This window comes from Lissotriton helveticus, chromosome 8, assembly GCF_964261635.1.
Source record: "Lissotriton helveticus chromosome 8, aLisHel1.1, whole genome shotgun sequence".
Lineage (NCBI taxonomy): Eukaryota > Metazoa > Chordata > Amphibia > Caudata > Salamandridae > Lissotriton > Lissotriton helveticus.
This window is the reverse complement of record NC_136069.1, coordinates 27,566,435-27,592,565: the sequence shown is the minus strand read 5'-3', so window position 1 is coordinate 27,592,565 and position 26,131 is coordinate 27,566,435. Positions and strand designations below refer to the sequence as shown.

Genomic DNA, 26,131 nt, shown 5'->3' with positions numbered 1-26,131 from the left:
AGGAGAAAATAGCCTTTCTTATTTAGTAATCTCTGTTTATAAATTAGTTATTTATGAGAGAATAGTTTGTTTGCATTAACTGTAAGAGAGATAGCTAAGCATCTATTATAAGCCTTTGAACAAATCCCACAAGGTTACATTAGACGTGTCATTGTCTGCATCAACAGCAAAAATAGCGAAAAAGAATTTATTCATTTGTTTTTGTATTCATCTTCGAGAACAATATCAGCATTCATTTTTCAGCAGGATTTATGGAGCTACTGTTGGCCTAGTTTAATTAAAACATATATCATTACATGGCCTTAAATATCAATTGCATGCATCTTGGGACAGGGGATTGTTTGGCATAAACCTCTAGAATGGTGTTCTCCACAGTCGTTCCGGGAGGGCGGGATCCATGGCAGATTTTTAAGATAACTACATTTACCTAAATGGAGATATTCAAATAATTTGGCACGGATCCAGCCCTCCAGGACTGACTTTAGAGAACCCTGTTCTAGATGCCAGTAGCTAATCAATCCTGTGATATGGGAAACAAGGATTCGAGAAAAGGGTAAATTCTTTACCAGTGGGAAAATGAAGTCTAGAAATATTTGATAATTTTGTGTTTTTGAAAACAAAATTAAAAAAGTACAAACAGGAAATGTTCAAAAAAGTTTAAACTTGGGCACAGAAACTAATATTTGTATGATGCAGAAAATAGATGTGAATGATATGATTTTATCCTCCATGGTTAAAGGTCACTTTGGAGGTTTTGTTTTTTCTCTGCTGAAAAAAAGAAAAATGGTGTGACCGTTCATTTTTCTAAAAGTCTTCTTCTTCAAACGTTGTTAATGCTAGGTTTATACATGCTGAATTACAGATTGATTGATTAAACAGTTTTGTATTTAGTCACTATTTATGATCCTACAACAGATGAGCCAAATTGGTTGGAAAGCTGTTACTTCTGAAATTGTTAAGCTTGACAGTGTTCCTTTAAGTACTAGATAAGGCTCTATTTTTAGACCAGACACTCTATTGAATAGACTATTATGCCTAGAAAGATATTTATTGATCTTTCTATGCTTTATGCTTCAGGCATGCTATGTCTGAAGAGTTTAACATTTGATAAAACAATTTTAGGTTGGACAATTTAAAATCATAAAAATAACTGAAAGGAGGAGAAAGAATCAGAGGAGAAAAAGATGACTGAGATGAGAAGTATTAATAAAAATAGTAATAAAAGAATCTAAGAACATATGAAAACAAATAATACATACAACACAGAACAAACAAACAATGATGGAATGTTCAATAGAAGTGAAGCCCAGCGGAGCAAGCATAATATGGAGCAGTGATGCAACACTACGAACCAGCCACAAACAATTGATGTGTGACAGAGGACACAGCATTATCAATCAAATAGACTACAAATCAACAATATCTTGTTGCCTCAAATTGATAGGATGATGTTGATCAAAAATCTCAATCATGCCCTTGGGATTACTGAAGGGTTTTGTTGTTCCATCTAAAAGATTTGCATGGTTGAAGGGTCAAACAAGCCATATTTATATCCCAAATTCAAGAGTTGAGGTGAAAGTGTTGTAAATGGACTACTAATGCTTACCATTTCTTTTTCAAAGTCTTGGTGAAATATAGATCGTATTACCATCCACCATTTCCTAAGGAATTTCCTAGATCGCCTTCCTTATTATGACATCGTAGTGATGACGTAGTTTTGGTTTAGACTGGTTTACCTTCCTAGGTGACAGAGTAGCGTTATCAACCTCAAATCAGTCTTCAGAAATAAAGTTTAAAAGTTTGTATAGGAACATTTTCACATAAGCATGACAGCTTTTCATGGGACTTTGGAAGGTTAAAAGCCTGGAGGTTATATGGTCTTCTGCGATTTTCGGAGTCAAGCAGTTAGGTAATTTTTGGGAGAAATTTGTGAAACAAGACGAGATAATTCATAGTATATTTAATATCTAGGCTAATCATATCTGTATTGCTATGAACTGCCAGTATTTCCACTAGAATTTAATTTAGTGATGGTTCTTCTATCTCATCTACGAGACAAACTTAAAATCAAACTTCTGCAAACGTACTAAGGTGTAAGATTAATGAATTGTCTTCAAAATCAATAAAAGATAATTGTTGCTGAGATTTAATAAAGTAAAATGTACTGTGGGCAAGAGGAGCACGGAAACATGAAAAAACAACCTTATTAAGACAGACCTTTGAGCTCCTATTAAAACATAGGAGCGGGTCTAGTCAAAGCCATTCAGTTTCCTTCCAAGGGTGCCGCCTCCTCGACAGAAGTTTGAGATTAAAGGTGATGCATTATTGGTGCGTGAAACCCACATAAAAAGCACCATACACATCGAAAAGTAAGAGCCAGAAAAGCTCTCTGTGTAGGAAAGGCATGAACCTCTAATCCTGCAGAGCAAGAGAACGGCACAAGTTGTATGCTTAGTTGCAAGGGCTTGTAGTCCGGCCGGTGAGCATCAGCTTACAGTTCTGTGTCCAGCCTGGTTGCGTGCATGCTTTGACTCCTTCAAAATAAGCTTCTTTCCCTTCTCCCATCCCCTGCAGGTTTGGTACTGTCCATTATGTTGAACCTAGTAAGCACACTGCTTCTCCCAAAGTTCATCAGGAATAAAAATAATGTTTTGTTTCCCAAAGCATTCTTGCGCCCAAGTGTGCACTGCACATTGACTGTTGTTTACTGCTACGACATATTATTAACAGTAAGTGAAATCAAGCATGTTTAAAACAATTATAAAAATACACAGACAATTCTATCAAAAAAGAAATAGTGACACACCATGAGGACGAACAGATGAATCAATATCATTGGGATGTCAGTTAAAACAAAACTACAAAGATTATAAATTTAAATTTACCTGGAAGTTAACGTTTACATAATTAATTACCGCAATCACCATCTGCAGGTGCATGGATGGAATGTAAAAAGTGCCCCATGGTCAACATTTTTAAAAGTTACCAAGATATTGAGCAATAGGAGCACTGAGATCTCTCTCCTTTCTAGCACGCATAAGGCATCTGGAACAGAGGTTAGAGGTGCAGATTTAGTAAAGCTTTTTCCCCATTCACTGCAGGTGTAGGATTTTTTTTCCTGCGTGTGTTCGCTGGTGGATTTTTAGGGTTCCTAACACACGAAAGTTCTTCCCACATTCATTGCAAGAGTATGGTTTTTCTCCTGTGTGTCTTCGCTGATGGATTTTTAATTTTGATAACTCAGTGAAGCTATAGTTACAGTCACTACAAGGATATGGTTTTTCCCCTGTGTGTGTTCGTAGGTGGCCTCTCAAGCTTGATGAGAAAGGAAACTTCTTTCCACATTCACTGCACGTGTATGGTTTTTCCTGTGTGTGCGTTCTATGATGGAGCATTAGGTTTGCTCTTCGAGCAAAGCTCTTACCACATTCAATGCATGTGAATGGTTTTTCCCCTGTGTGTGTTCGCTGATGTTTCTTTAGACTTTGTATTGCAGCAAAGCACTTTCCACATTCACTACAGGTGTATGATTTATTTTGTCCTGTGTGTATTCGCTGGTGGACCTTTAGGTTTCCTGACAGACTAAAGTTCTTTCCACATTCACTGCAAGTGTATGGTTTTTCTCCGGTGTGTGTTCGCTGATGGATCCTTAGTTTTGATGAATCAGTGAAGCTATTGTTACATTCACTACAAGAGTATGGTTTTTCCCCTGTGTGGGTTCGTAGGTGGCATTTCAAGCTAGTTGAGAAAGGAAACTTCTTTCCACATTCACTGCATGTGTAAGGTTTTTCCTTGGTGTGTGTTCTCTGATGGTGCATTAAGGTTGCTCTTTGAGTAAAGCTTCGATCACATTCACTGCATGTGAATGTTTTTTCCCCTGTGTGTGTTCGCTGATGCTTCTTTAGATTAGGTATCTGAGTAAAGCACTTCCCACATTCACTGCAAACATATGGTTTTTCCCCTGTGTGTATTAGCCGGTGGGTCTTTAAATTTATGGATTTACTAAAGTTCTTTCCACATTCACTACAGGTGTATGGTTTTTCTCCTGTATGTGTTCGCAGATGGTTCTTTAGTGACATTGAATAAGCAAAGTTTTTTCCACATTCATTACAGCAGTAAGGCTTTTCTCCTGTGTGGGTTCGCTCATGGGCCGTTAGTTTTCCTGCTAAAGCAAAGCTCTTTCCACACTCACTGCAGGTATATGGTTTTTCTCCTGTGTGTGTTCGCACATGGCTCTTTAATGTCGATGAACTGTTAAATCTTTTCCCACATTCATTACACCTGTATGGCTTTTCTCCGGTGTGTGTTCGAAGATGGATATTTAGATGTCCTGAGAAAGCAAAGAACTTTCCACATTCACTGCATGTATTTCTTTTTTCTCTTGTATGTGTTCGATATATGACCTGTTGATCAGTTTGCTCATTTAAATTCATCTTACATAAATAGGTTTTGCTGATGACAATGTAGGGATGATGAGAGTTTAAAACCCTTCCCACAAACAAGGCATCTGTATGCTTTTCTTAAGTTTTTGTTTGCGAATGAACTCTCAGTTGTGATGGTTGATGAATACTCTTGACGCATTCACTGTGTCTTTATCACCTTTCCCCAGAGCATGCTTGCTGATGCTGCTTTAGTACAGAGGAGAAACCAAAGATCTTCTTAAGTTTGTTGTGTATGCATGTTTTTTCTCTAAGGTTTAGTGTCAAAGAGTCAGTTATATGTTGGCATAGTTCATGTTAATGTGTTCCCTGACTGACTAGTGTGCTTGCTGACAAACTAACTGTAATCCAACATTAACTGCAAATGGGTAGTACTTGCAATGTAGGTTTATGAGTTTATAATAATGTTGAAAGGTGTTTGGAAAGCTTGCCAGACTGATAACATATCGATCAGGGCTTGTGTCTTCAACCCAAGTTAACATTTTTAAAGTCTGCGAACAAAGAATAAAACGTATAGCTTTATGAAGCATAAAAATAACAAACCTTGTTAAAAAGTCTTTACATTCTAGGATAGTGAGCTGTAATGTACATAGCCAAAGCTTTTTTAGTTGTACCTTCACATGTCTGATTCACAATTCATATTGTGTACGCCCATCGTCTTTATCTAGAGATTGCAAAGTCCATTCGAAACAAAGTTTATAATGGTCTAACACCACAGTATAGTTATCATGTTAGGAAGTGGAGCACTGTTGTACCTATCTAATACTTATCTCAGACAAAGGGCGACATCTGGAATCTTTTAATACTGGTTGCATTGTACCCTTATCATTGTTGTGCTATTATTTCATGTCAATGTTTTGGGTTCGGCAGCATGAGTGTCCTCAGCGTCTTGAAGCCACTGGATTGCACCTGATGTTTCTTGCTGGATTTGTCTGTTCATATACAAGATTCTTACTGTGCTGTTCTATCTATAATTACTGTTTGCCATTATTTCGAGCTCTTCTTGAATATCGGACAGCTTTCAAGTATTAATGTATTTTCTTCATTACTCTTCATCTTATATGTTCACAAATCTGCTCTCTGTGGATGCAAAAATATTTGTAATCTCTAAATATATAAGCAACACATAGAACACTATGCGGCAGACAACATAAGTACTTATTTTCTACTAAGTTGTATACCGTAGGCCTGATTTAGATGTTGTTGGGCGGTGTTCAGGCCGTCACCATGGCAGAGTACCTTTCTCTTGACATGGTGAGGGTACTCCTCCCGCCAAATTTTGAGATGAGATGCCTGGCAGCCCAGCGGACTTCTCTTGCATTTACAGGACTCACCATCCTGGTAGTTCCTGTAAGTTTATTGAAAGTGTGCCTTGAGGCACCATCAGCATCGCGGCATTGCACACTTTCAATTTTATTTTATTTACAAAAATAAAATCTCAAAGCAGGATTTTGTTTTTGAAAAGAAAAAAAGAAAGTAAACAAAAAAGAACAATGACCCACCCCAACCCTCCCACCTCCCCCCATTGTGGAACGGCTCTCCCATTGCCTGGGGGTCATTGTAAAGTTTGACCCTTTATATACCATCACCTTTTAGGTGGCAGTTTGTACTCTTAATCGAGCAAGCAAACTTCCAAACCTCCAACGTCCCTTTCTTTGTAGGGCTGTCAGAGGTTTATACAGCGAGAGGAGACTTTGTAGTCTCCGCTTTCTAAATACTGAAGGACGGCCTGCCTGTAAATTAAGTGGACGGACCTCCATATTGCCAACATCTAAATCAGGTCCTAGGTTTTTAATGCAATGTAAAAAAGTGAATGTCTGAATTACTCTCAGTCACTGGTATTATTCTAGGCCGCAATTCAGTACATTGCTTTTAGCTCACTTTGCTACTAAAGACAAAACATAAATTTGGAAATCAGCATTGATCGTGCTCCAAAAGTAACAGTCCAGTTAGAACATGAGTTAATGTTCCTCTGAATAGGAACAAAAGCATCCATATAATAGTTTACACCTTGAAAGGCCTGGTCAGTGAGTTACAGCACATCAAGACAATTATTGAATACATTTCCATTTTATCATGTGTATATCTTGGGAAAGAATAACATTACAATTAAAACAAAACACAACACATCTATTTGAAAAATAGAATCATTTTCAAAATGAAAACCAAAACATAGAGAATTAGGTAGCATTTAAAGGATAATGGTATATGTATGTTCACTGCAGAGAGTGGCCAGGCAATGCCTATATCATCCCAAGGCTCTTTCGAGGGACTGCCACATCCGAGTGAAGTGAACATGACCTGGTGGACACGTTGTGAATGCACATAGACTGGTTGTGTGTGACGTAAATAATAACAGACTATAGCAAAACTGTGAGGCACTTCATCAAAATAAGTGTTCAGTTTATCTACGACAACTACTAGGTTTGCAAATTTTATTTTGCACTTGTTAGGTGGTACAAAGTTTATTTAAAAAATGCTGCCTATATAAAGACCATTTAATGCATGGGTACTCACAAACGTTTTCCCAGGGGGCGCAAAGTTTGGTCTATGGTGTGACCGAGGGCCACACTGATGCCCACGGGGGAGTAAAGCGGAAGTAGGGGAGCAAAGCATGTATATCTAGTAGCGGTCCTTAAAAATGAAGGTGTTCCTAAAGTTAGAGGCCTAGTTACTTACTTTCCGTAACTGCAATTAACCTTTCAATAAGTGTTTGCTGTATATATAAAACATTTTTCCATGTTAATGCTGAGTCGAGTAAACGGCAGCCCAGTGCTGCTGCTGCCCAGTGGTTGCATGTAAAGGTCAGGAGGGCTGCATGCGCCCCCCTGGGCAGTACTTTGAGTATCACTGATTAAATGCATGTATTGTATTGTATTGTAATTGCATTTATAGAGCGCTTACTACCCCTGACGAGGCGTCAAATCGCTTCTTCGGCAGGTAGCGTGCTACTCCGGGACCCATAGAGGATTAGTGTAGCTTGAATCAAATAAAACTCTATCTATTACTTCATATTAAACAAGCATTGGAAATGCAATAGGTCTCGCACCATTAGAGTTAGTGCTTTTAGAATTGTTTATGGGTTTTTTTGTAAATGTTTAGCATTTTTGTTTCCTGTAGCCAATGCGAAAGTATTACAAATAAAAAAAGCCATAAACATTTCTAAAAGCTCTAACTGAAATGGTCTGAGAACTATTGCACTGTGTGAGGGTGAGTGAGGGTGAGTGAGGGTGAGTGAGGGTGAGTGAGGGTGAGTGAGGGTGAGGGTGAGTGAGGGTGAGTGAGGATGAGGGTGAGTGTGGGTGAGTGAGAATGAGGTGTTGTGGGTGAGTGAGGTGTTGAGGGTGAGGCTGAGGCTGAGGTGTTGAAGTGTTGAGTGAGAGTGAGGGTGAGTGAGGAGTTGAAGGAGAAGTGTTGAGGGTGTGTGTGTGAGGTGTTGAGGGCTAGTGAGGGTGGGGGAAGTGTTGAGGATGAGTGAGGGTGAGTGAAATTGAGGGTGAGTGAAATTGAGGGTGAGTGAAATTGAGGGTGAGTGAGGTGTTGAGGGTGAGTGAGAGTGAGGTGTTGAGTGAGAGGTTGAGTGAGTGTGAGTGAGGGTGAGGGGTTGAGTGAGGGTGACTGAGGGTGACTGAGTGTGACTGAGGGTTAGTGAGGGTAAGTGAGGGTGAGTGAGGATGAGCGTGATGGTGGGTGAGGGTGAGTAAGAGTGAGTGAGGCTGAGGGTGAGGGAGGGCGAGGCATTGAGGGTGAGTGTTGGTGAGGTATTAAGGGTGAGTGAAGGTGAGTGAGAATGAGGGTGAGTGCGGGTGAGGGTGAGGCGTTGAGGGTGAGTGAGGGTGAGTGAGGGTGAGGGTGAGTGAGAGTGAGGGTGAGAGTGAGGGTGAGTGAGAGTGAGGGTGAGTGAGAGTGAGGGTGAGTGAGAGTGAGTGAGAGTGAGGGTGAGTGAGGGTGAGTGAGGGTGAGTGAGGGAGAGTGAGGGTGAGGGTGAGAGAGTGAGGGTGAGTGAGAGTGAGGGTGAGTGAGAGTGAGTGAGTGAGAGTGAGGGTGAGTGAGGGTGAGTGAGGGTGAGTGAGGGAGAGTGAGGGTGAGTGAGGGTGAGTGAGGGTGAGTGAGGGTGAGTGAGGGTGAGTGAGGGTGAGTGAGGGTGAGTGAGGGAGGGTGAGGGTGAGTGAGGGTGAGTGAGAGTGAGTGAGGGTGAGGGAGGGTGAGGGTGGGTGAGGGTGAGGGAGGGTGAGGGGTTGAGGGTGAGGGGTTGAGGGTGAGTGAGGGTGAAGGTGAGTGAGGGTGAGGGTGAGTGAGGGTGGGTGAGTGAGTGAGGGTGAGTGAGAGTGAGGGTGAGTGAGAGTGAGGGTGGGTGAGGGTGAGTGAGGGTGAGGGTGGGTGAGGGTGAGGGTGGGTGAGGGTGAGGGTGGGTGAGTGAGAGTGAGGGTGAGTGAGGGTGAGGGTGGGTGAGGGTGGGTGAGGGTGAGTGAGGGTGAGTGAGGGTGAGTGAGGGTGAGTGAGGGTGAGTGAGGGTGAGTGAGAGTGAGTGAGAGTGAGGGTGAGTGAGAGTGAGGGTGAGTGAGAGTGAGGGTGAGTGAGGGTGAGGGTGAGTGAGGGTGGGTGAGAGTGAGGGTGAGTGAGAGTGAGAGTGAGTGAGAGTGAGGGTGAGTGAGGGTGAGTGAGGGTGAGGGTGGGTGAGGGTGAGGGTGGGTGAGGGTGAGTGAGGGTGAGTGAGAGTGAGGGTGAGTGAGGGTGAGTGAGGGTGAGGGTGGGTGAGGGTGAGTGAGGGTGAGTGAGGGTGAGTGAGGGTGAGTGAGGGTGAGTGAGGGAGGGTGAGGGAGGGTGAGGGAGGGTGAGGGTGAGTGAGGGTGAGTGAGAGTGAGTGAGGGTGAGTGAGGGTGAGTGAGGGAGGGTGAGGGAGGGTGAGGGTGGGTGAGGGTGGGTGAGGGTGAGGGAGGGTGAGGGGTTGAGGGTGAGGGGTTGAGGGTGAGTGAGGGTGAAGGTGAGTGAGGGTGAGGGTGAGTGAGGGTGGGTGAGTGAGTGAGGGTGAGTGAGAGTGAGGGTGAGTGAGAGTGAGGGTGAGTGAGAGTGAGGGTGAGTGAGGGTGAGTGAGGGTGAGTGAGGGTGAGGGTGAGAGTGAGTGAGGGTGAGGGTGGGTGAGGGTGAGGGTGAGGGTGGGTGAGGGTGAGGGTGAGTGAGGGTGAGTGAGGGTGAGGGTGGGTGAGGGTGGGTGAGGGTGAGTGAGGGTGAGTGAGGGTGAGGGTGAGTGAGAGTGAGTGAGGGTGAGTGAGGGTGAGTGAGGGTGGGTGAGGGTGAGTGAGAGTGAGTGAGGGTGAGGGTGGGTGAGGGTGAGGGTGGGTGAGGGTGAGTGAGGGTTTTCTCTGCAACTGAATATTCTCTGTTTCTCACCCAGTGACTGTGCGAAGGGAGCAGAAATCATGTGACACACTGGGGCACCGTGTGAGATGGTAGGTTTGGATTGACCACACTTGCCACATAACGTAACATATTATTGGTAACTAAAAAAAGAAAACATGTTCTAACTTAGATCAAAATAATACTGCCAGAGAATGTGCTGCAAAATGTCACAACATTTTACCTTCTTGCACATTAGGTATATAACCACGCTGCTGGATTCAGTCCTGCATTGCCGCATAATCCTAGTGGCTCTGCCCATGGTAAATCCGAGTAGTGATTCGAGGGGTTCTACTTATGATGATGAAACCCGTATTTTGAAGGGACTCGTGAGTCATTTCGCATATTTCAAGTGTTGCAGCTGCATTTCTGTTTGAATGAAAGGTCCTGGCCTCTATAGACCAACGTGCTTTGTTAGCGCTGATGCAAGTCTGGTGGTCTGTGATTTGGCTATTTAAAGACCTGTGTAGATTGGCTGTTATGTCTGGATATATGTAACATGTATTGTGATATAGAATTTGGATTGCCAATTGTTGTTTTCTACAGTGCGTTGTCCAAACATGTTACATACACAGCACACTGTAAACAAGCCAGTTTACACCTCTTCCAAAACACAAGTTGCTATTTCACTCTCCGCCTCGACTGATGCCACGGGCTAGGGGTGCGTTATTTTGGGAAGCTTGTGGCGTTTTGGCAAAAAGTCTTAAATAGGTAAAAAGATAAAAAGTTCTGTGCGTTTAAGCGTTCGCCGGAAAACGTGTACTTTACCGAAACTATTAATATTGCCCAAGCTATTTTTCTCAACGCAAAAACACTTTCCTGCATTTTAAAAATGTTGCAGGAGATTTTTTTGGGGTGTCGCAAACATGCGTTTTTTTGTGCGCGAGTACACTAATTTGTCACTCATGTCGCTCAAGCGCATCGGAATGACCTCATTTTCAAAGTGGCAAAAAAAAAATATAGGAAGCATGACGTGTATACGGTTTAATTGAAAAAAAAAAAAGATGACAAAACAACACAGCCAGCTGCGAGAAAATATTCCACCATACAGGTAAGTGTGGGAGGAAAACGTTGACTGTTTGAAAAACGCGTGAATTTTATGATGCTAGGTGAAAGTAAATAACTGGCTAATTTTTGGCAAACCCCTGCTTCTGTAACAAAAATCAAACCCATCCATATGACAGATTAATTAAATTATTCCTGGTGCCCGTTTTAAGGAGAAAAAATAAACAAAAAAGAAGCCGGAGGGAAGAGAGGGGAGGGGGGAGGAGAGCGAAAGGATCGGAGACACGGCGACACGGCGGGTAAAATAAACAAAAAAAAAGCCGGAGGGAAGAGAGGGGAGGGGGGAGGAGAAATGCGACACGGCGGGAAGGGGAGGGGGCGGAGCGGGTCAAATAAACAAAAAACAAGCTGGAGGGAAGAGAGGGGAGGGGGGAGGAGAAGTGCGACAGGGGAAATGCGAGACGGCGGGAAGACGGACATGCACGCGCCCGTGACTTTTAAGGTCAATGCGCATGCGCATAAGCTTAATGCGCATGCGCATTGACCTTAAAAGTCACGGGCACTGCAAGGAATCGCCACGATTCCTTGCAGTGCAGATAAAGAGTGGATAACTCGCAATACTCTCGCCTTGCTCGATGCGCATGCGCATCGACAGGCGAGACCTAAAAATGTGTGCTTATTGTTTGCTAACATGTTGATACAAATAAAATGCTATTATACCCAGGAAGTGGCACTCAGCTATTACGGTTTGTTGCCCCATAGCAGATAATTCCTCAAATGAAGGTTGTTATCAAATGTGTGCATGGGGATCAGCAAGAAGACAACATAGCTAAAGTCCCTATAAGGGGGCCCACAGGGGAAACCAGTCACAAAAAGTAGGAGAACTTCCCTATTTGCCTGAAGATCTCATTATAGGGACCGATAACCCTCAGTTTCTCAACCTTCGAAAGACTTTCCTAAATCGAGAGCAGGATTGGCTAGAACAGGCTCCTTTTTCCCATGCGGGATCAGATTCCCCATGGCGGCTAAGAGATTTTAAAAGAACCTGGATAGAGAAAAACTTTTTGTGTTTTTTAAAGGCCCCAAAGACAGTTGTTTTCACTACAGAACTATGGTAGCAGGCCAAAAATTATAAGGCTGCCCAAGTCAATGACAGTTCCCTTCAGTACGGTCGACGAAAGGCCCAAGAGAATCATAAACACAGGAATCAGATATACCCCTTTTTTTTATACAAAAGGGTCTATTGTACAGAGTGGGTAAAACAAAGGATAAGCCTCAGTTATTAGTCCCAGATTGCTTTCAAGAGCAAGTCCTTTTCCTTGGTCATTTCAGTTGGCAGGGTATTTTAGTCTAGAAATAACCTCCCAAGCCATCCTAGAACAGTTTTACTGGCCTGTGATTTGTAATCATATCAACTCCTATTGTCACAAATGCTCAATTTGTCAAAAAAAAGAATACCTATCAACGTACAGCAATGCCTTTAGAAAGCATGCCCATAACAGGAACCCCTTTTGAGCAAGTCGATTAGATCTGATAGGACCTCTCATTACATCAAGTAAAGGGATTGTAGTCCCACGACCGGGACACCCAAGATGGCCAACACCGAGCACCAGAAGGGCGAGCCAGTTACCGTGTCAGCAGCAGACTGTTCTGCGAACTCTTTTCTTTCCCCCCCCCCCTCAATTATAGAGATAAAACCCCTAATATACAAAGCATAAAACAGGATGGGGTCCTCCTTTTCTCTCATTACTATATTTTGCATAACCACTGAGTGTTTACAGGGATTAAACATATTTTCATTGTGGTTGACTATGCCACCCACTATATGGAAGGAAACAGTTCCATTAAAGGAAGCCACTATCAAAATCATTGCCACACATCTAAATCAAAATATCTTCATGAGTGGGGTTTCCCAAAGATCTCTTAGCTGATAAGAGTACCCAGTTTCCAGACTGATGCAAAAGAAATTGCCACATTGGGGATGAAGCACTAGACCTCAGTATACCACCCCCAAAACTGATGGGCTGGTAGAACAATAGAATGGTACTCTAAAACTAACCAGGGAAGGACTCAACTGGGACCAATTATTGTAATTGGCTCTATACGTTATTCACAACCAAGTCCGGAGTAGTTTAGGTTACTCTTTCTCCAAATTACTGCTTAGGAGGAAACTCTGAACTCTTGGAAATTACTCTGGATGCAGGGAAAAGAAACCTCCCAGGATGACAAAACACTTTTGGAATATACCCGGAGCTCACGGTTTTATGGTATTGTTTATTACATTTATGTCTGTATTTATCCATATATATTTTTTGCAAATTTTATCTATATTTATGCATTATTATTTAGGGTTTTGTGAAAAAATGAAGCTGAAACAAGTATATTTCTACATTTACTTAACCAATAAATATGCACTCATGCCTGAACGCCTGGCAGGTTTCAGTGACATAAACACACTCAGATGATAAAATATGCACTTATAAGAAAACAGGCAAATGTTAGTATCAAGGTTATGCATATGTACTGATATTTAAGGGTCTTTACTAAAATTCCTTTATTTTTTTTAACCCCTTTACCTTTCAATCCGCACAGCTATTGGCCTGGCAGTCATGATTGACAGCAACTAGACTCACTCAAAAACCAACCCAATTTCCATTTTCCATTTTTATCCACATTTAAAAATAGACAGGAAAATTAATAGTTTTCTGTCTGTATAAATCTGCAAAAACGGGAAACAGGGACCCTTAAATATACTGTACAATTAAAATCCAGATTAAGAAAACTGCATAAATTGCCTCAAACCCAACTAGATAAATCCCTACAGATAGAGCAGTACTTTCACAAATAAGGGACAAACTGGAGAGAATTAAAAGTAGACAATTGGGGTTCAGTATTGCTCCCTTCTAGAGAGAATAAACTTGGAGCTGAATGGCAAGACCCTTACAAAATAGTCGAAATGATAGGGAAAATCAACTATAGAGTGCAAATGTTCTGAACCGATACCCACATTTTTCACATTAATATTCTTAAAAAAGGCTTGGACCCTCACCTCCGGGGGATAATTTAGCAAGTTCTGCACCGGGCCACAGCAGTACCATGGACGACCTCTCAATTGGTAATGCTCTTAGTGCCTTGCGTCCATCCTCTCAGAATTTCTCAGATGTACCTGGCAGAACTGCTCATGCTATAATCACAGAGTCTGGGGTGGTGATAAAACAGAGACCATATAGAATACCAGGAGCTAGAAGAGTTGATTCGTAAGGAAGTCGCTAGCGCCTGGATACCCGCACAGGTGATAAGCAGCGCTTTACAAACCAGATTTAACTGATTGACCCAAATGTCTGTCATAGATCCATCCTTTAGCGATTGGTCTTCACCCATAGTCCCAATTGCTAACTCGGAAAGTAGCATCCTCTTTTATATAGGTTTTAGGGCAGTCAAAAGATGATCAAAGTTTGCTAACTTCCCCCTTCAAAGAATAGATTAAATGAGTGAGCAATTCAGAAACTCTTAGTATATATGCAATATAAACCTTAAAAAAGTGTATTGACGGATCTGTTAGTGAATAGAGACTAAAGAGAAAACTGCCTTTTTTGCCCCTCAAGGTCTCTATAAATTCACAGTATTGCGCTTTGGATTACATGTAGCACCAGCCCCTTCTAGAGACTTAAGAATCAAATCCTAGAGCCACACTGACAACATGCTGGTCCATATTTAGATTATATCATTATCTTTAGTCCCCAACGCAGACCATTTGAAACTTGTGACCGCCATTTTAAAAACCCTTCAGCAGGATGGACTCCATAACTCCAAGAAGTCTAAGTTAGTATTTGACAAAGGGATACCTACTGGGGAACAGGGTTATCGAGCCCCCTGGAAAAAATGGTGAAGGGCAGGCTATCACTGGGGATCCATTCCTTAAAAACAAGCGAGAGATGTGAGCCTTTTAGGCTTTTTGGGTTATCATAGACTGTTTATTCCGAATTTCTCGCTCCTGTCTGCACCCCTCACAGATTGATTTTTTTAAAAGCACAGAGATCCTCAGCTGAGATTCACCCTACTGAGTCTGCCATGCAGGCTTTTTCCAATTTGAAGCATGTCATACCCTCCAAACCAATCACTGGAAGTCTCAATAATAATAATAATAATAAGATTTATAAAGCACCTAGTTACTTTTACCAAAGTATCCCAGCGCTAAGGTCTCGCTCTCGAAAGTTAGAAGCAAACAACATGCTAAGAAAACATCTCTGATCAGACTGACCTCAATAACCAGGTCTTTAGATTTTTGCGGAACGAAAGTTCAGTTTTTTCGTGTTTGAGTGAAAGGGGAGGAGAGTTCTACCTCTGGGCTGCTAGAAAACTAAAGGAAGATCATCCAGTGGGTGCTCTTTTTAGAGTTTAGCAAAAGGATGCAGACATTGAGGGCCCTCGTAGCAATAGCACATTGCTTTAAAGGAAAGCCTTTTCAGCAAACGGCTTCCGCGTTCTGGATCCGCAAAAGTCTCGTCAGCCGAGACTGTGAGACACGCATGTTCAGGACATTACAATAGTTCAGCCTGGTCATATCCAGGAGCTGGACTACTGTCTTTACGGCGGCTTACAGGAGAAGTCCAAGTATCTTTTTAAGAGTTCTTAGGATCCCGAAACACTTGCCAGCCAAGGCTGTAATCTGGCCATCAGAAGAGAGCCTAGCATTGAACCAGATGCCAAGGTGCTTGACTTTAGGCTTTGGGGCAGGTAAGGATCCAAGCGCGTCAGGCCACCAATTGGAGGCCCAAATCGAAGGCTGCTTACCTAGGATATGGACCTCTGTTTCCCCTGCATTGAGCTCGAGACAATTGAGGTCCATCCAATCAGCCTAATCCGTCAGACAGGTCCTTAACAGAACCGCCATGTTAGCTTCGCCCTGGGACAGGATGATCATCAGCTGTGTATCAACCGCTTATGATATGCAACACTCTATGATATCAGACAGGGGTGCATGTAAAGACTGAATAAAGTAGGGCTCAAGGAGGAGCCATAAGGCACCCCCAGTTGCAAGGCAAAAACCTGAGACTAACAAGGGTTTTATGCCACATGAAAGGTGCAGTTCTGCAAAAAAAAAGCAAACCACTGTAAGGCCATATAGCCGATGCTGCAGCTCCCGCATCTATTTCTTTCCTGATGAATTTTAGTAAAAAGCAAAAAAGAATTACGTTGTTCATCTGTAGGGATAGTGGGAAAACTGACTATTGCTCACAGAATTCTGCTTAAAGGGCCAGTCTGACGATAACCATTTTGTTTTCCTTTTAATAAAGGGCCTTATTCTCGTGATAAAGGTGGTGGCAAGGAGACAAGAGTGCAAAGGAAAAAGAAACAAAGCAGAAGAAAGGATAACAGACAGGAGAAATAAAGGGCAAGTGATACAAGTGTGCATAAAAGTAGAAGAAAAGCTAGAAAACACCATTGGGAAGAACAGCGATACATAGGAAGTGGAGAGAAATAGACTTTCCGCTAGTTCTGAGGTTTTTTTGGGGGATCAAATAACACTTACTTTTTTGTTTAATCCAGAGGCGATGGAGTGCACAGCTGGTCTCTAGAGGGCGGAAGGAGTCTGTAGGGCTGAAGCCTAAGGAGACAGAAGAAACAATTCAGTGAGATGTTTAAAGACTTTGTAGAGATTAGGAATTTAGACATTTAATCAGTCAGACACCCTTGTATTTGGCCTCTGTTACTGAATCAGACCAAACACACACTCCATAGTCTCCCCAAACCCCTCCCCCTCAAGCTCCATGTACAGTCTGTTTTTTCAAAATGTGTGTGTAAGGCCCATGCACAGTCTGTTTTTTCAAAATGTGTGTGTGGTGGGGGAGAGGGTGCAGGTGTGTGTGAGACAGAGATTGTGCCTTTTCATCTATGTGCATTTGCATCTGGCCTGGTTTGTGCATTAGGATCAAGTCATTTCCTCATTCACCTCATCGTTGGGCATGTATTACAACACTTTTCATACTGCCTTCACAGGACACTACGGATGCTGTTTATGCGATTGTGATGCACAATTTGTTCGAACACCCTAGCCCCATTTCACACGGTCAAGTCCACGCCTTTGCCCCTCACGGGCGAGGAGCCATTCTATTATAATAGCACTGTTGCTAACGAATCTATATTAAGTATTTTATTTTTGACAGCTTGAACACGAGAAGGAGTCTTTGTATGACTCTCCATGTCTGTGTACGTGTCTCTGCGTGATTGCGTCTGTGCCTAGAGTCCAGGTTTAGCACTAATGACTGACATGATGGGGTTCCAGACTTTAGAGTCTAAAATAGCATTGTGCTTTTTCTCCTACTCAACAACTGCGAACACAGCAACAATATGAGGAATTCAAAAAGGAGAGGAGTGCAAAGCTTGGTTTAATCTCATCCACGTGTAATTACCTGGAGCAACACCGCAGTCCATCATTTTTGATCCCCCTCTCCCCCCATGCCACCTCAGACTGGACTCGGCCGTATGAAAATCATTCTTGGTCTGCTCCAATAGCAACAGTCCAGCCCGAACTGCCAGTCCAGGTCCACTCTACATTGGAACACATCAAATCCCAGACCGTTTGGGGTGATAAGTGGCATGGTTGGACTAATGTTAGTGACAATCACCGCCAACCAAACAATACATCAACTTTCACAACAGATGCCCTTATGAGAAATGTGTTGTATGGAAAGGATTTATGTGGTGTGGAATTGTGAGATGAGAAATGTGTGGTGTGGAAAGGAATTATATGGTGTGGATTTGTTTTGTTGAATTGCGTGGCAAATAATTGTGTGGCGTTGAGTTGAATTATGTGGAATGAAATTAGTTTTATGCAGTGGTGTTGAATTACGTGTAGTGGCATTGTGTGGCATTATGTAGAGTGGATAGGGACGGGGTGGTGGGAGGCGTAGAAGAAAGAGGGATGGGTATGGATTCAAATGCAAGTTTCCCAGTGCAAAAATAAATACCATTAGAAATGACACCTCCCCTATGCAACGCCCCGTCATAGGATGCCCCACCTACTGCGCCCCATCCCTTCCGAGCCAGCATTGCAGACTCAAAGCCCCTCGAGCTGGTCTCCCTTGGTCTAAGTGGTACTTCTGAATGTGAGGAGGTACAGGCACTCTGAGAATTGTCCTATGCATCACACATGTTATGTTATTATGAACTTCTAGAGCGCATTATCACCCAGGGGTATCTAAGCGCTATCCACGGACACACACCACCGGTGAGAAACACAAAACCACCAGCTCAGAGGGGCTCCCAAGCCTCTAAGAAAAGCACAGTCTTCAAATTCTTCCTAAAAGGGAGGAGATTGGTTTCCTTCCGGAGTTTCACTGGAAGGCGGTTCCAGGCTTGAGGGATGGTACTAGAAAAGGCTCTGCCGCCCATAGACGCAAGGTTGCACTGGGGACAGACCAAATTGCATGCCTCAGCCGACCGAAGGGCCCTCCTTGGCGCATAGTTAATCAGTCGGTCCTTGATATAACTAGGAGCTGAGCCATAGATGGCCTTAGTTCTCTGCGTAATTGGAAGCCAGTGTAAATCCTGAAGTAAGGGTGTGGCCTGAGTGCACCTGGGCTTTTTGTAGATTAATCTGGCAGCGTCGTTCATTACAACCTGAAGCCTAGCCAGAATATTTTTGGGTAGGCCATAATATAGAGAGTTGCCGTAGTCAAGACGTACCAGAATCAGGGCAGACATCGCCAGTCTAAGAGTAGAGAAAGACAGCAGTGAGGATATTTTCCTGAGCTAGCGCAGCAGGCTAACACATGTACCCACCACAGCCGACACCTGCTGTGTCATAGATAGCAGGGCATCAATTCTGACACCCAAACTTTTTACTGCCACTGCAAATTCCGGAAAAAGCCCCAGCTCTGCCGGCCAGAACAAATCACTCCATGGATTTGAAGCTGTGGTGACTGCTAGGACTTCGGTTTTATCCGGGTTTAATTTTAGTGAATTAGCCGATATCCAGTTAATAGTAAACTTGAGAACGTCTTGCATTCTCAAGTAAGCCATGGATGACTGGTCAATCTGGATCAGAATTTGTGTGTCGTCGGCATAATTATAGACCCTACAGTCCATCTGGTTTAAAGCTGCAATCAGAGGCAGCAGATAGATGTTGAAGAGCAGAGGTGATAGCGCCGAGCCCTGAGGTACTCCTTGAGTGAGCCCGGCTGATTCGGACACTAGATCCGCGAGTTGAACTCGCTGAGAACGATCTGTTAGAAAAGAAGTCAGCCAAGCCAAAACCGTGCCCTGTATCCCTTGGTCCTTAATCCGCGATAGTAAACGGCCATGACTAACGGTGTCAAACGCCGCGGATATGTCCAAGAGGACTAGGGCACACAGAGTTTTCTTGTTAGCTCTAAGTCTCAGGTCATCCAGCACTGAAAGCATGACCAATTCAGTGCTGTCCCCTCTGCAACCTAAACGCACCCTTGCATCGCACATGTCCCCTTTGGAACCTAAAAGCCCCTTGCATCGCACATGTCCTCTCTGTAACCCAAACGCCCCCTTTCTATCTCCAGGAAGATCGGTAGTGGAAACCATGGTTTAATCACTGACTGCTGACTATAAAATACTTCCTGGATGTGTCAGTCGGTCACGCATAATGTCTTGCCAGGTTTCATTTGTTAGACTAGCTACTGAAATACTGGTAAGATTTAGAAAAGTCACTCACAAGCCAGTCTGGTGCCCCTGAAAGGATGGCAGAGTTGGGACACGTTCACTTCTTTCCAATGTCGGTATGGTTAAAGGTACTGCCATTCAAATTGTCTGGTTCGTCTGGAGGTGTGCATGGACTGGGAAACATACCTTAAGAAACAAGCATTTGCAATGCAATAGGTCTCGCATTTATGCAGTTTGAGCTATTGACATTGTAAATGACAATGCCCTTTATTAATGTTTTCGTTTTCAAAGTATAAATAAAAGGCATTGTCATTTACAATGCCAATTGCTTAAACCAGCGTAAATGCGAGACCTATTGCATTGCAAATGCTTTTTATTTTTTTCTTAAGCACTCCGTGAGACATTTGTTTTTTAGCTGTCTCCCTAGTGTGCTTCTCCTTCCCACTCTGTGCTGCTCTATTCCCCATGAGCTTCACCCACTATCTGTTATGCGCTTGCCTCCGTATACCTTTCACCCCCCCACCCCAAGGGTGCTTCCCTCACTCCAAGCTCCATGTTACTTATTTGCCTATTTGTCGCTCCCACCCCACCGGACCCCAAGCTGCTCTATTTCTCTTGCCCATTTGCTTTTCTCCATAAAGCCTCCACCGACTTACCCCTCTGCACCCCCGCACCTGCGCCCTTCATGTTGCTTCCACTTCCAGGCAGTAATCAGTTTGAAACTGCACATATTTCTGCTTTTTATTCTGGTGAATCTGCACTTCAGTGAATTATTGGAATATCAGTGGTGGGCAGTTTTATGGGGTCAGTGTGTCATTCCTTTTTTGAGGGTAGCATTAGAAAAAGGGGGAGAAATCTACGTTGATGTGGCAGTAAATAAAAATGTGTTTTTGGATTGACAAGTGATTGCTCCTGACCTGATTCCACAAGAGTGAGTAAAAGGTCAGAGACGTATTGTGACATCTAGTCATGTGGTAATTAGAAACCGGGGTCGAAGTTGAAGAAATCTTTGTAAGGAGGATGCAGATGTGAGCTGTGGAATATGTGAACCCTCTGCAGCAGAGATGCATGTTGCCAAATGAGTGACATTTCACATACGTCGAAACACTGTGGTATATAGATGAACACTTCTGAAAATGCCAACGGATGTGCTAAGTACATGAAATCCAGTTCTGTAGTAGTTTGCAAACATTTGTTAAGAAATACCATTGTATTGTTAGATGGAATTGGTGTGCGCTGTGGCTTGTGATCAATTCACAAACGTGCAGGCAGTGATATCTGTGCTTAAATGTTCATTATGGTGAAGGAAACTTAATTCACATGGCCTCTTTTTCCTGAAACCCACATATTCCTTTTAAGAAAAAGTGACCAGAGTTCTGTACCATAACTCAGTGCTCTGACCAGATGTGTAGACCGTAGTAATGCTGTTAACAGACTGCACCATAACTACGGACTCTGGCAGCTTAGTTTGAAAACACGAACACGCCGAGCTGCAGTATCGGTGACCCAGTATACGACGTCTGCTTTGGGGAAAAAACTATTTGCCTCAATTAACAGAAAACCGGGCACATGCATCTCAGCAGCCCTGGCTTTGAAGCATGGAAGAAACTACTACAGCTCTCTATGTTAATTTACCGGAAGCAGCAATACGTGTGCAGCCTCCAGTCACCGGTTTAAATCCGCGAAGGTATGACACAACCTTACATTTTACACTAATATAATTGTTTGAAGTATACAAATCTGTGTTTACGATAAACAGGTATTACCTTCACTTTCCTCCTGTTTATTTACTCTTTGTGAAATGGATCCAAACAAGAAAAAGCTGTCGGCATTGTGCGAGCGCGCTCACTGAATAACGAGGCTTGGCCCGAGGGAGGTGGCAACAGGAGCACGCCGAGGCGCATTTTAAATAAGCTGTTGGTGTTGTGCGAGCGCGCGTGTGTGCATATCTCCTGTCCTGCGTGCGTGTAGACAGGGATGGAGAGAGAGAGGGAGCGAGCGAGCCGAGCCCTACGCACGTGACCTAGCATGCCTGCTGTTTTATGCTAACATCTTCAGCCGTACGCGTCCACATAGCCTGTCTTGTGGGCATGTGCACCTATCCTGTCCCGCATAGCTAAGCAAGTCGGCAACAATAGATGACACCTACGCGACAGCACATGGCGCTGCATTTGTAGCTGAGACCTAAAAATCAAGTAAAGAGACGTTTGGAATGATTCAAAGAAACAGTTGAGATGGGGAGAATCAGTGGCCTTATGGCTAGCTGGTGAACCAGGTTTGAGTTTTGGTGACAGTGCAACATACTAAGATTTTGGGGCAAATCACTTAATCTTCCAGTGCCTACAAAAAATTAATGTATGCTTGTGTAAAGCGCTCAGATACCTTCAATTCGAGTTCACTCTTGCAACAAAATTCAGGGGACAGAACAAAGGAATCTGATCTCCCGGTTCATTTATTGTGCTGTGTGGGTCACGGCAATGAGAAGGAGGGGGGAATAAGTAAACACAAACATTGGGAGGGAAAAGACGACAGAGCCAGCAACAAAAGATCCTGTGATTCTGGGCAGATCACCAAATTTCCCTGTGCCTAACAAAAATGAATGTGTACGTTTGTAATGCAACTGGTGCTCAAGTAAAGTGTTCGGATACCTTTGGGCCAAGTTTGCGCTATATAAAACTCCAGTAAAAAAAAAATCACTGTATGGCTGGGAGAAACACAGTGTCAGGATTTAACAAGCATTTGCAATGCAATAGGTCTGGCATTAGTAAAATTTTGAGCTTTTGGTATTGCAAATAATAATGCAGCACCAATAGGTCTAATTTTCAGTAATGCAAGGCCTATTGCACTGCAAATGCTTGTTTTCAACCGGAATTTTAAATTCCTATTTAAAAAGAGTGGACAGATAAATAGCGAGCAAGGTAGGGAGCAAGATGATGAGAGAGAGTGGAAGAGGAATATAGGGAGAGGTAGAGGAAGAGATGTGGGAAAGGAATAGTGAAAGGGAAGAAATGACCAAAGTAAACAGAATGCACTGATAGATAAAACCTAGGGTAGATGCTCACCTCATGCTATTCACTGGTTGTTCTATCAATCCATCTTCATAGGGGTGTTTTCGCTGAAGTATTTCACATTTGAATAGTACACTTATAATCAGGAATTAAACAGAAAACTGAAATTATACCCTACCTTCCTCAAACTCCGGGATGTCACCGGGTGGAATCTGCCATTTCTTTCCCCCAGCACTGCACTGGGTGTGTATCATGAGCAGGTACATCTGCTTCTGTGTTGTGACTTAAATCAAATCAGAAAAGAGGCTCCGGTCGGGGCGTGCTTCGCTCCTCTCCCCACGGGAGCCTCTATGCATTTAAAGCAGTTCTCTTTCTTGGGGAGAATTTCCTCCCTCTGCCCCCCAAAGCCCTTTGCCCTTGGAACACCATGCTGGGTTTGCAGGGGGCAGCGCCGTAGTGGAAGAGGGCGGTTGCTACTCAGCACCTTAACAACAAACACAAAACGAGTAACAAACATAAAAGTTGAAACAAACCCTAGGCATCGGCTCCCAGAGTATCCCTGTCAAGTCAGAAAAAAACAACGCTTTTTTCGGAATCCTTATTGGAAAAGCTAATTGAAGCCGCAAAGCGCCTTGTGACCTTTCAGCCCCTGGAACGGCTCTATGCAGTCGGGCCGAAGTCTCCCAAAACCCAAGGCGCCAAGTCCCATCAAATTGACACCGAGGCGACCCTACTCTGCAAGGTGGGCACTGCCACCCCCTGGCACTGCTGTCCCTGCATGTAGAGGGCACTTCTCGGTGCACTTCATAGAGAGTGTTAGAAGCACTTACCTCTCAGGCAGAACATCCAGCATGGCCGTGCAGAGAGCGATGAAGAAGAGCCCGGGAGTGCTAGAGGGTCGGAGGGGCCGCCCCTGCACCATGCTAGACACAGCTGTTCTCCCGGCAGAGGGAAGATGGCACCGGACCAGCACTCTGCAGGAAGCAGCTAGCCCGTGCCCTGCTCCAGCAGCGATGTCACCACCCTTCTCGTTGCTTCCACTACAGCCCAGTACCATGGGTGCTCACTCCCCTCCCCTCCCCAAACACTAAACAAAGCCCTGTGCATCCTTGCAGCCCCGCACACGCCGCCCCATTGTCTCCTCTGATGTGTCAGCAGTTTCCACCACTCTGAATTCATCAAGGACCCAGATAGAATAAACATAAATAAGTAAACATGTGCGGCCGAGCCGGTGTAATAAAATAAATAATCAAGCGAGGCCGCATGGGAAAGTAAATAACAAACGTGGCCGATATCCAGTCCGGGTGGGCGAGGCAAAGGGAGACAGGGAGGGAACAAACAAGCCTCACTTCCAATGAAAAGCGAGTGTTTAAGACGTGCGCCAATCAAAAGCATGGGTGCAGCTTCCACCCCACTTCCAAAGAAACAAGACGAAAACAGACGACAATAGATCTCGCAGAGCGAGCAATGCATGCGAAGCGATGCTAGGCGAGACCTAAAAAGCAACACAGTGCTCGGGGTGATCTGTACTAATAAGACATTATTTCTACCCCAAAAATTACTTTTTAGCAACCATATAACAACAGATTGAGAAAAAAAAACCAAAGTTCTGAACCCATGCCTTGCAGTCTGCATGCAGTTTCTTGATGTGAGTTCATAGCTCACTGTTCTATATTAGAAGGATTGTAATTTATGATCTGCAAGTCATGAAAGGCTCTCTATGTCAAAAGCAGTAACCCACTTAACTATATACATAAAATAACCAGCATTAGCTAAGGAAATAGATCTCACCTGTGCAAGAGCTATTGGCTTGTTGTACACCTTGTTGGCTGCTGTTCAGCATGGCTAAAGGTTAGTGGCATGAGTGGAGTGTCATAAAGTAGAGTGTTGTGGAGTGGAGTAGAGAGTCGTGGAGTGGTGTAGAGAAGAGCTGCGTAGCATAGAGAGGAGGTAAGTGTCATGGAATGGCGTAGAGTGGAGTGGCATCTAGTGTTGTGGAGGGAAGAGAGTGTCGTAGAGTAGGAGGGCGTAGATTGGAGCAGAGTTTCGTGGGGCGGTATAGTGTGTTCTGGAATGGTGTAGAGTGGAGTGACATATTGGGTATTGTGTAGAGTATAGTTGTGTAGAGTAGAGTGGCGTAGAGCAGAGTAGATTGGCGTAGAGTGGTGTGGCATAGAGTGGAGTAGAGTGTTTTATAGTGGACTGGCAGAGTATCAGAGTGGGTTAGAGTAGTGTGTCATAGAATAGAGTGGAGTAAAGTGGCATGGAGTGGAGACAGGTGGGTAGAGCATCGTAGAGTGGTGTGGTAGAATGGTATAGAGTGTTGTAGAGTGGACTGTCAGAGTTGAGTACACTGTCGGAGTGGAGAAGAGTGTAATGGAGTAAAGCATCAGAGTGGAGAGTGTAAAGTGGAGCAGAGTGGCCAAGAGTGAAGTGGAGTACAGTACAGTGGTGCAGAGTAGATTTGCATAGAGTGCTGTGGCGTAAAGCACATTGGTGGAGTAGAGTGCTTTGACGTAGATTGGTGCAAAGTACGGTGGTATAGAGTGGCGCAGCATAGCGTGCAGTAGCATTGCATGCCGTGGCAGAGAGTAGAATGGTACCGAATAGAGCAAAGTGGTGTAAAGTGGAGTGGTGTAGATTAGGGTGACCGAGTGCACTGGTGTAGAGTGGGGTTGTGCAGAGTAGAGTTGCCTAGACGGGTTTGGTGTAGAGTTCGGTGCTACCCAGTAAAGCAGAGCGCATCAGCATGTGGTAGAGTTGTGCAGAGTAGAGAGGCGTAGGGTGAAGTGTTGAGAGTGCAGTGGTGCACAGTAGAGTGGTGTATAGTACAGTGGTGTAGAGTAGAATAGAGTGGCAGAGTTCAGTGATGTAGAGTGCAGTGGCATAGAGTTTATTACTTTTGGGTAAAGTGGTGTAGGGTGTATTGGCATGGAGTGCCATGGTGTAAAGTCGAGTGGAACAGATTGGTGTAGGGTGCAGTGGCATAGAGTGGATTGTTTCAGAGTAGAGTGGCATAGAGTGCAGTGGCATGGAGTAGAGTGCTGTAAAGTGCAGTGGTTCAAAGAAGATGAGAGTGGCCTGGCATAGAGTGGCATAGAGTGTAGTGGTGTACAGCGAATTGGCATAGAGGGCAGTAGAGGTGCACAGTAGAGAGGCGTACATTTCAGTGGTGGAGAATGCAGTGTTGCTGAGTAGTGCGTGGAACGATGCAGTGGTGCAGGGTTGAGTGCAGTGGTGTAGAGTGGAGTGATGCAGAGTAGAGTGTGGTGGCAGAGGGTGCAGTGGAATGGAGTGGCGTAGAATAGAGTGCAGTGGAGTGTTTGCAGTGGCACAGAGTAGAGTTGCATAGAGCTCAGTGTCAGAGTGCAGTGCTGCAGAATAGACTGTTGTAGAGTGCAGTGGTGTATAGTAGATTGGCAGAGAGTGCATTGGCATAGATTGCAGTGGTGTAGAGTAGTGTGACGTAGAGAGCAGTGGCATAGAGTACAGTAATGCAGCGTAAAACAGAGTGACGTAGAGTTATCTTATCTTTTCCTAGATGCATATAGCACCATTTCGATGCCCGTGAATGTTGTGTCACAACACAAAGTTTCCAGTTTCTTTGTCAAATACTGAAGTGAGACTGATGCAAAACAAACGTTC

General features: G+C 43.9%; 2 protein-coding genes across 3 annotated transcripts in view; both read right to left on the bottom strand.

The window, feature by feature from the left end:
* The window catches only part of LOC144772264 (uncharacterized), a 1,157,681-nt gene that overhangs the window by 1,064,555 nt on the left and 66,995 nt on the right, over positions 1–26,131 (bottom strand). The window lies entirely within an intron of this gene.
* The window catches only part of LOC144772262 (uncharacterized), a 33,294-nt gene continuing 9,411 nt past the window's right edge, over positions 2,249–26,131 (bottom strand). Inside the window, exons 2-3 of the mRNA XM_078656484.1 lie at positions 16,375–16,449; positions 2,249–5,519 (exon numbers count right to left, since the gene is read on the bottom strand). Of these exons, the coding sequence (XP_078512610.1) occupies positions 3,093–4,433 (1,341 nt within the window). The 5' untranslated portion in view covers positions 4,434–5,519; positions 16,375–16,449 and the 3' untranslated portion in view covers positions 2,249–3,092. The remainder of the gene's footprint in view (positions 5,520–16,374; positions 16,450–26,131) is intronic.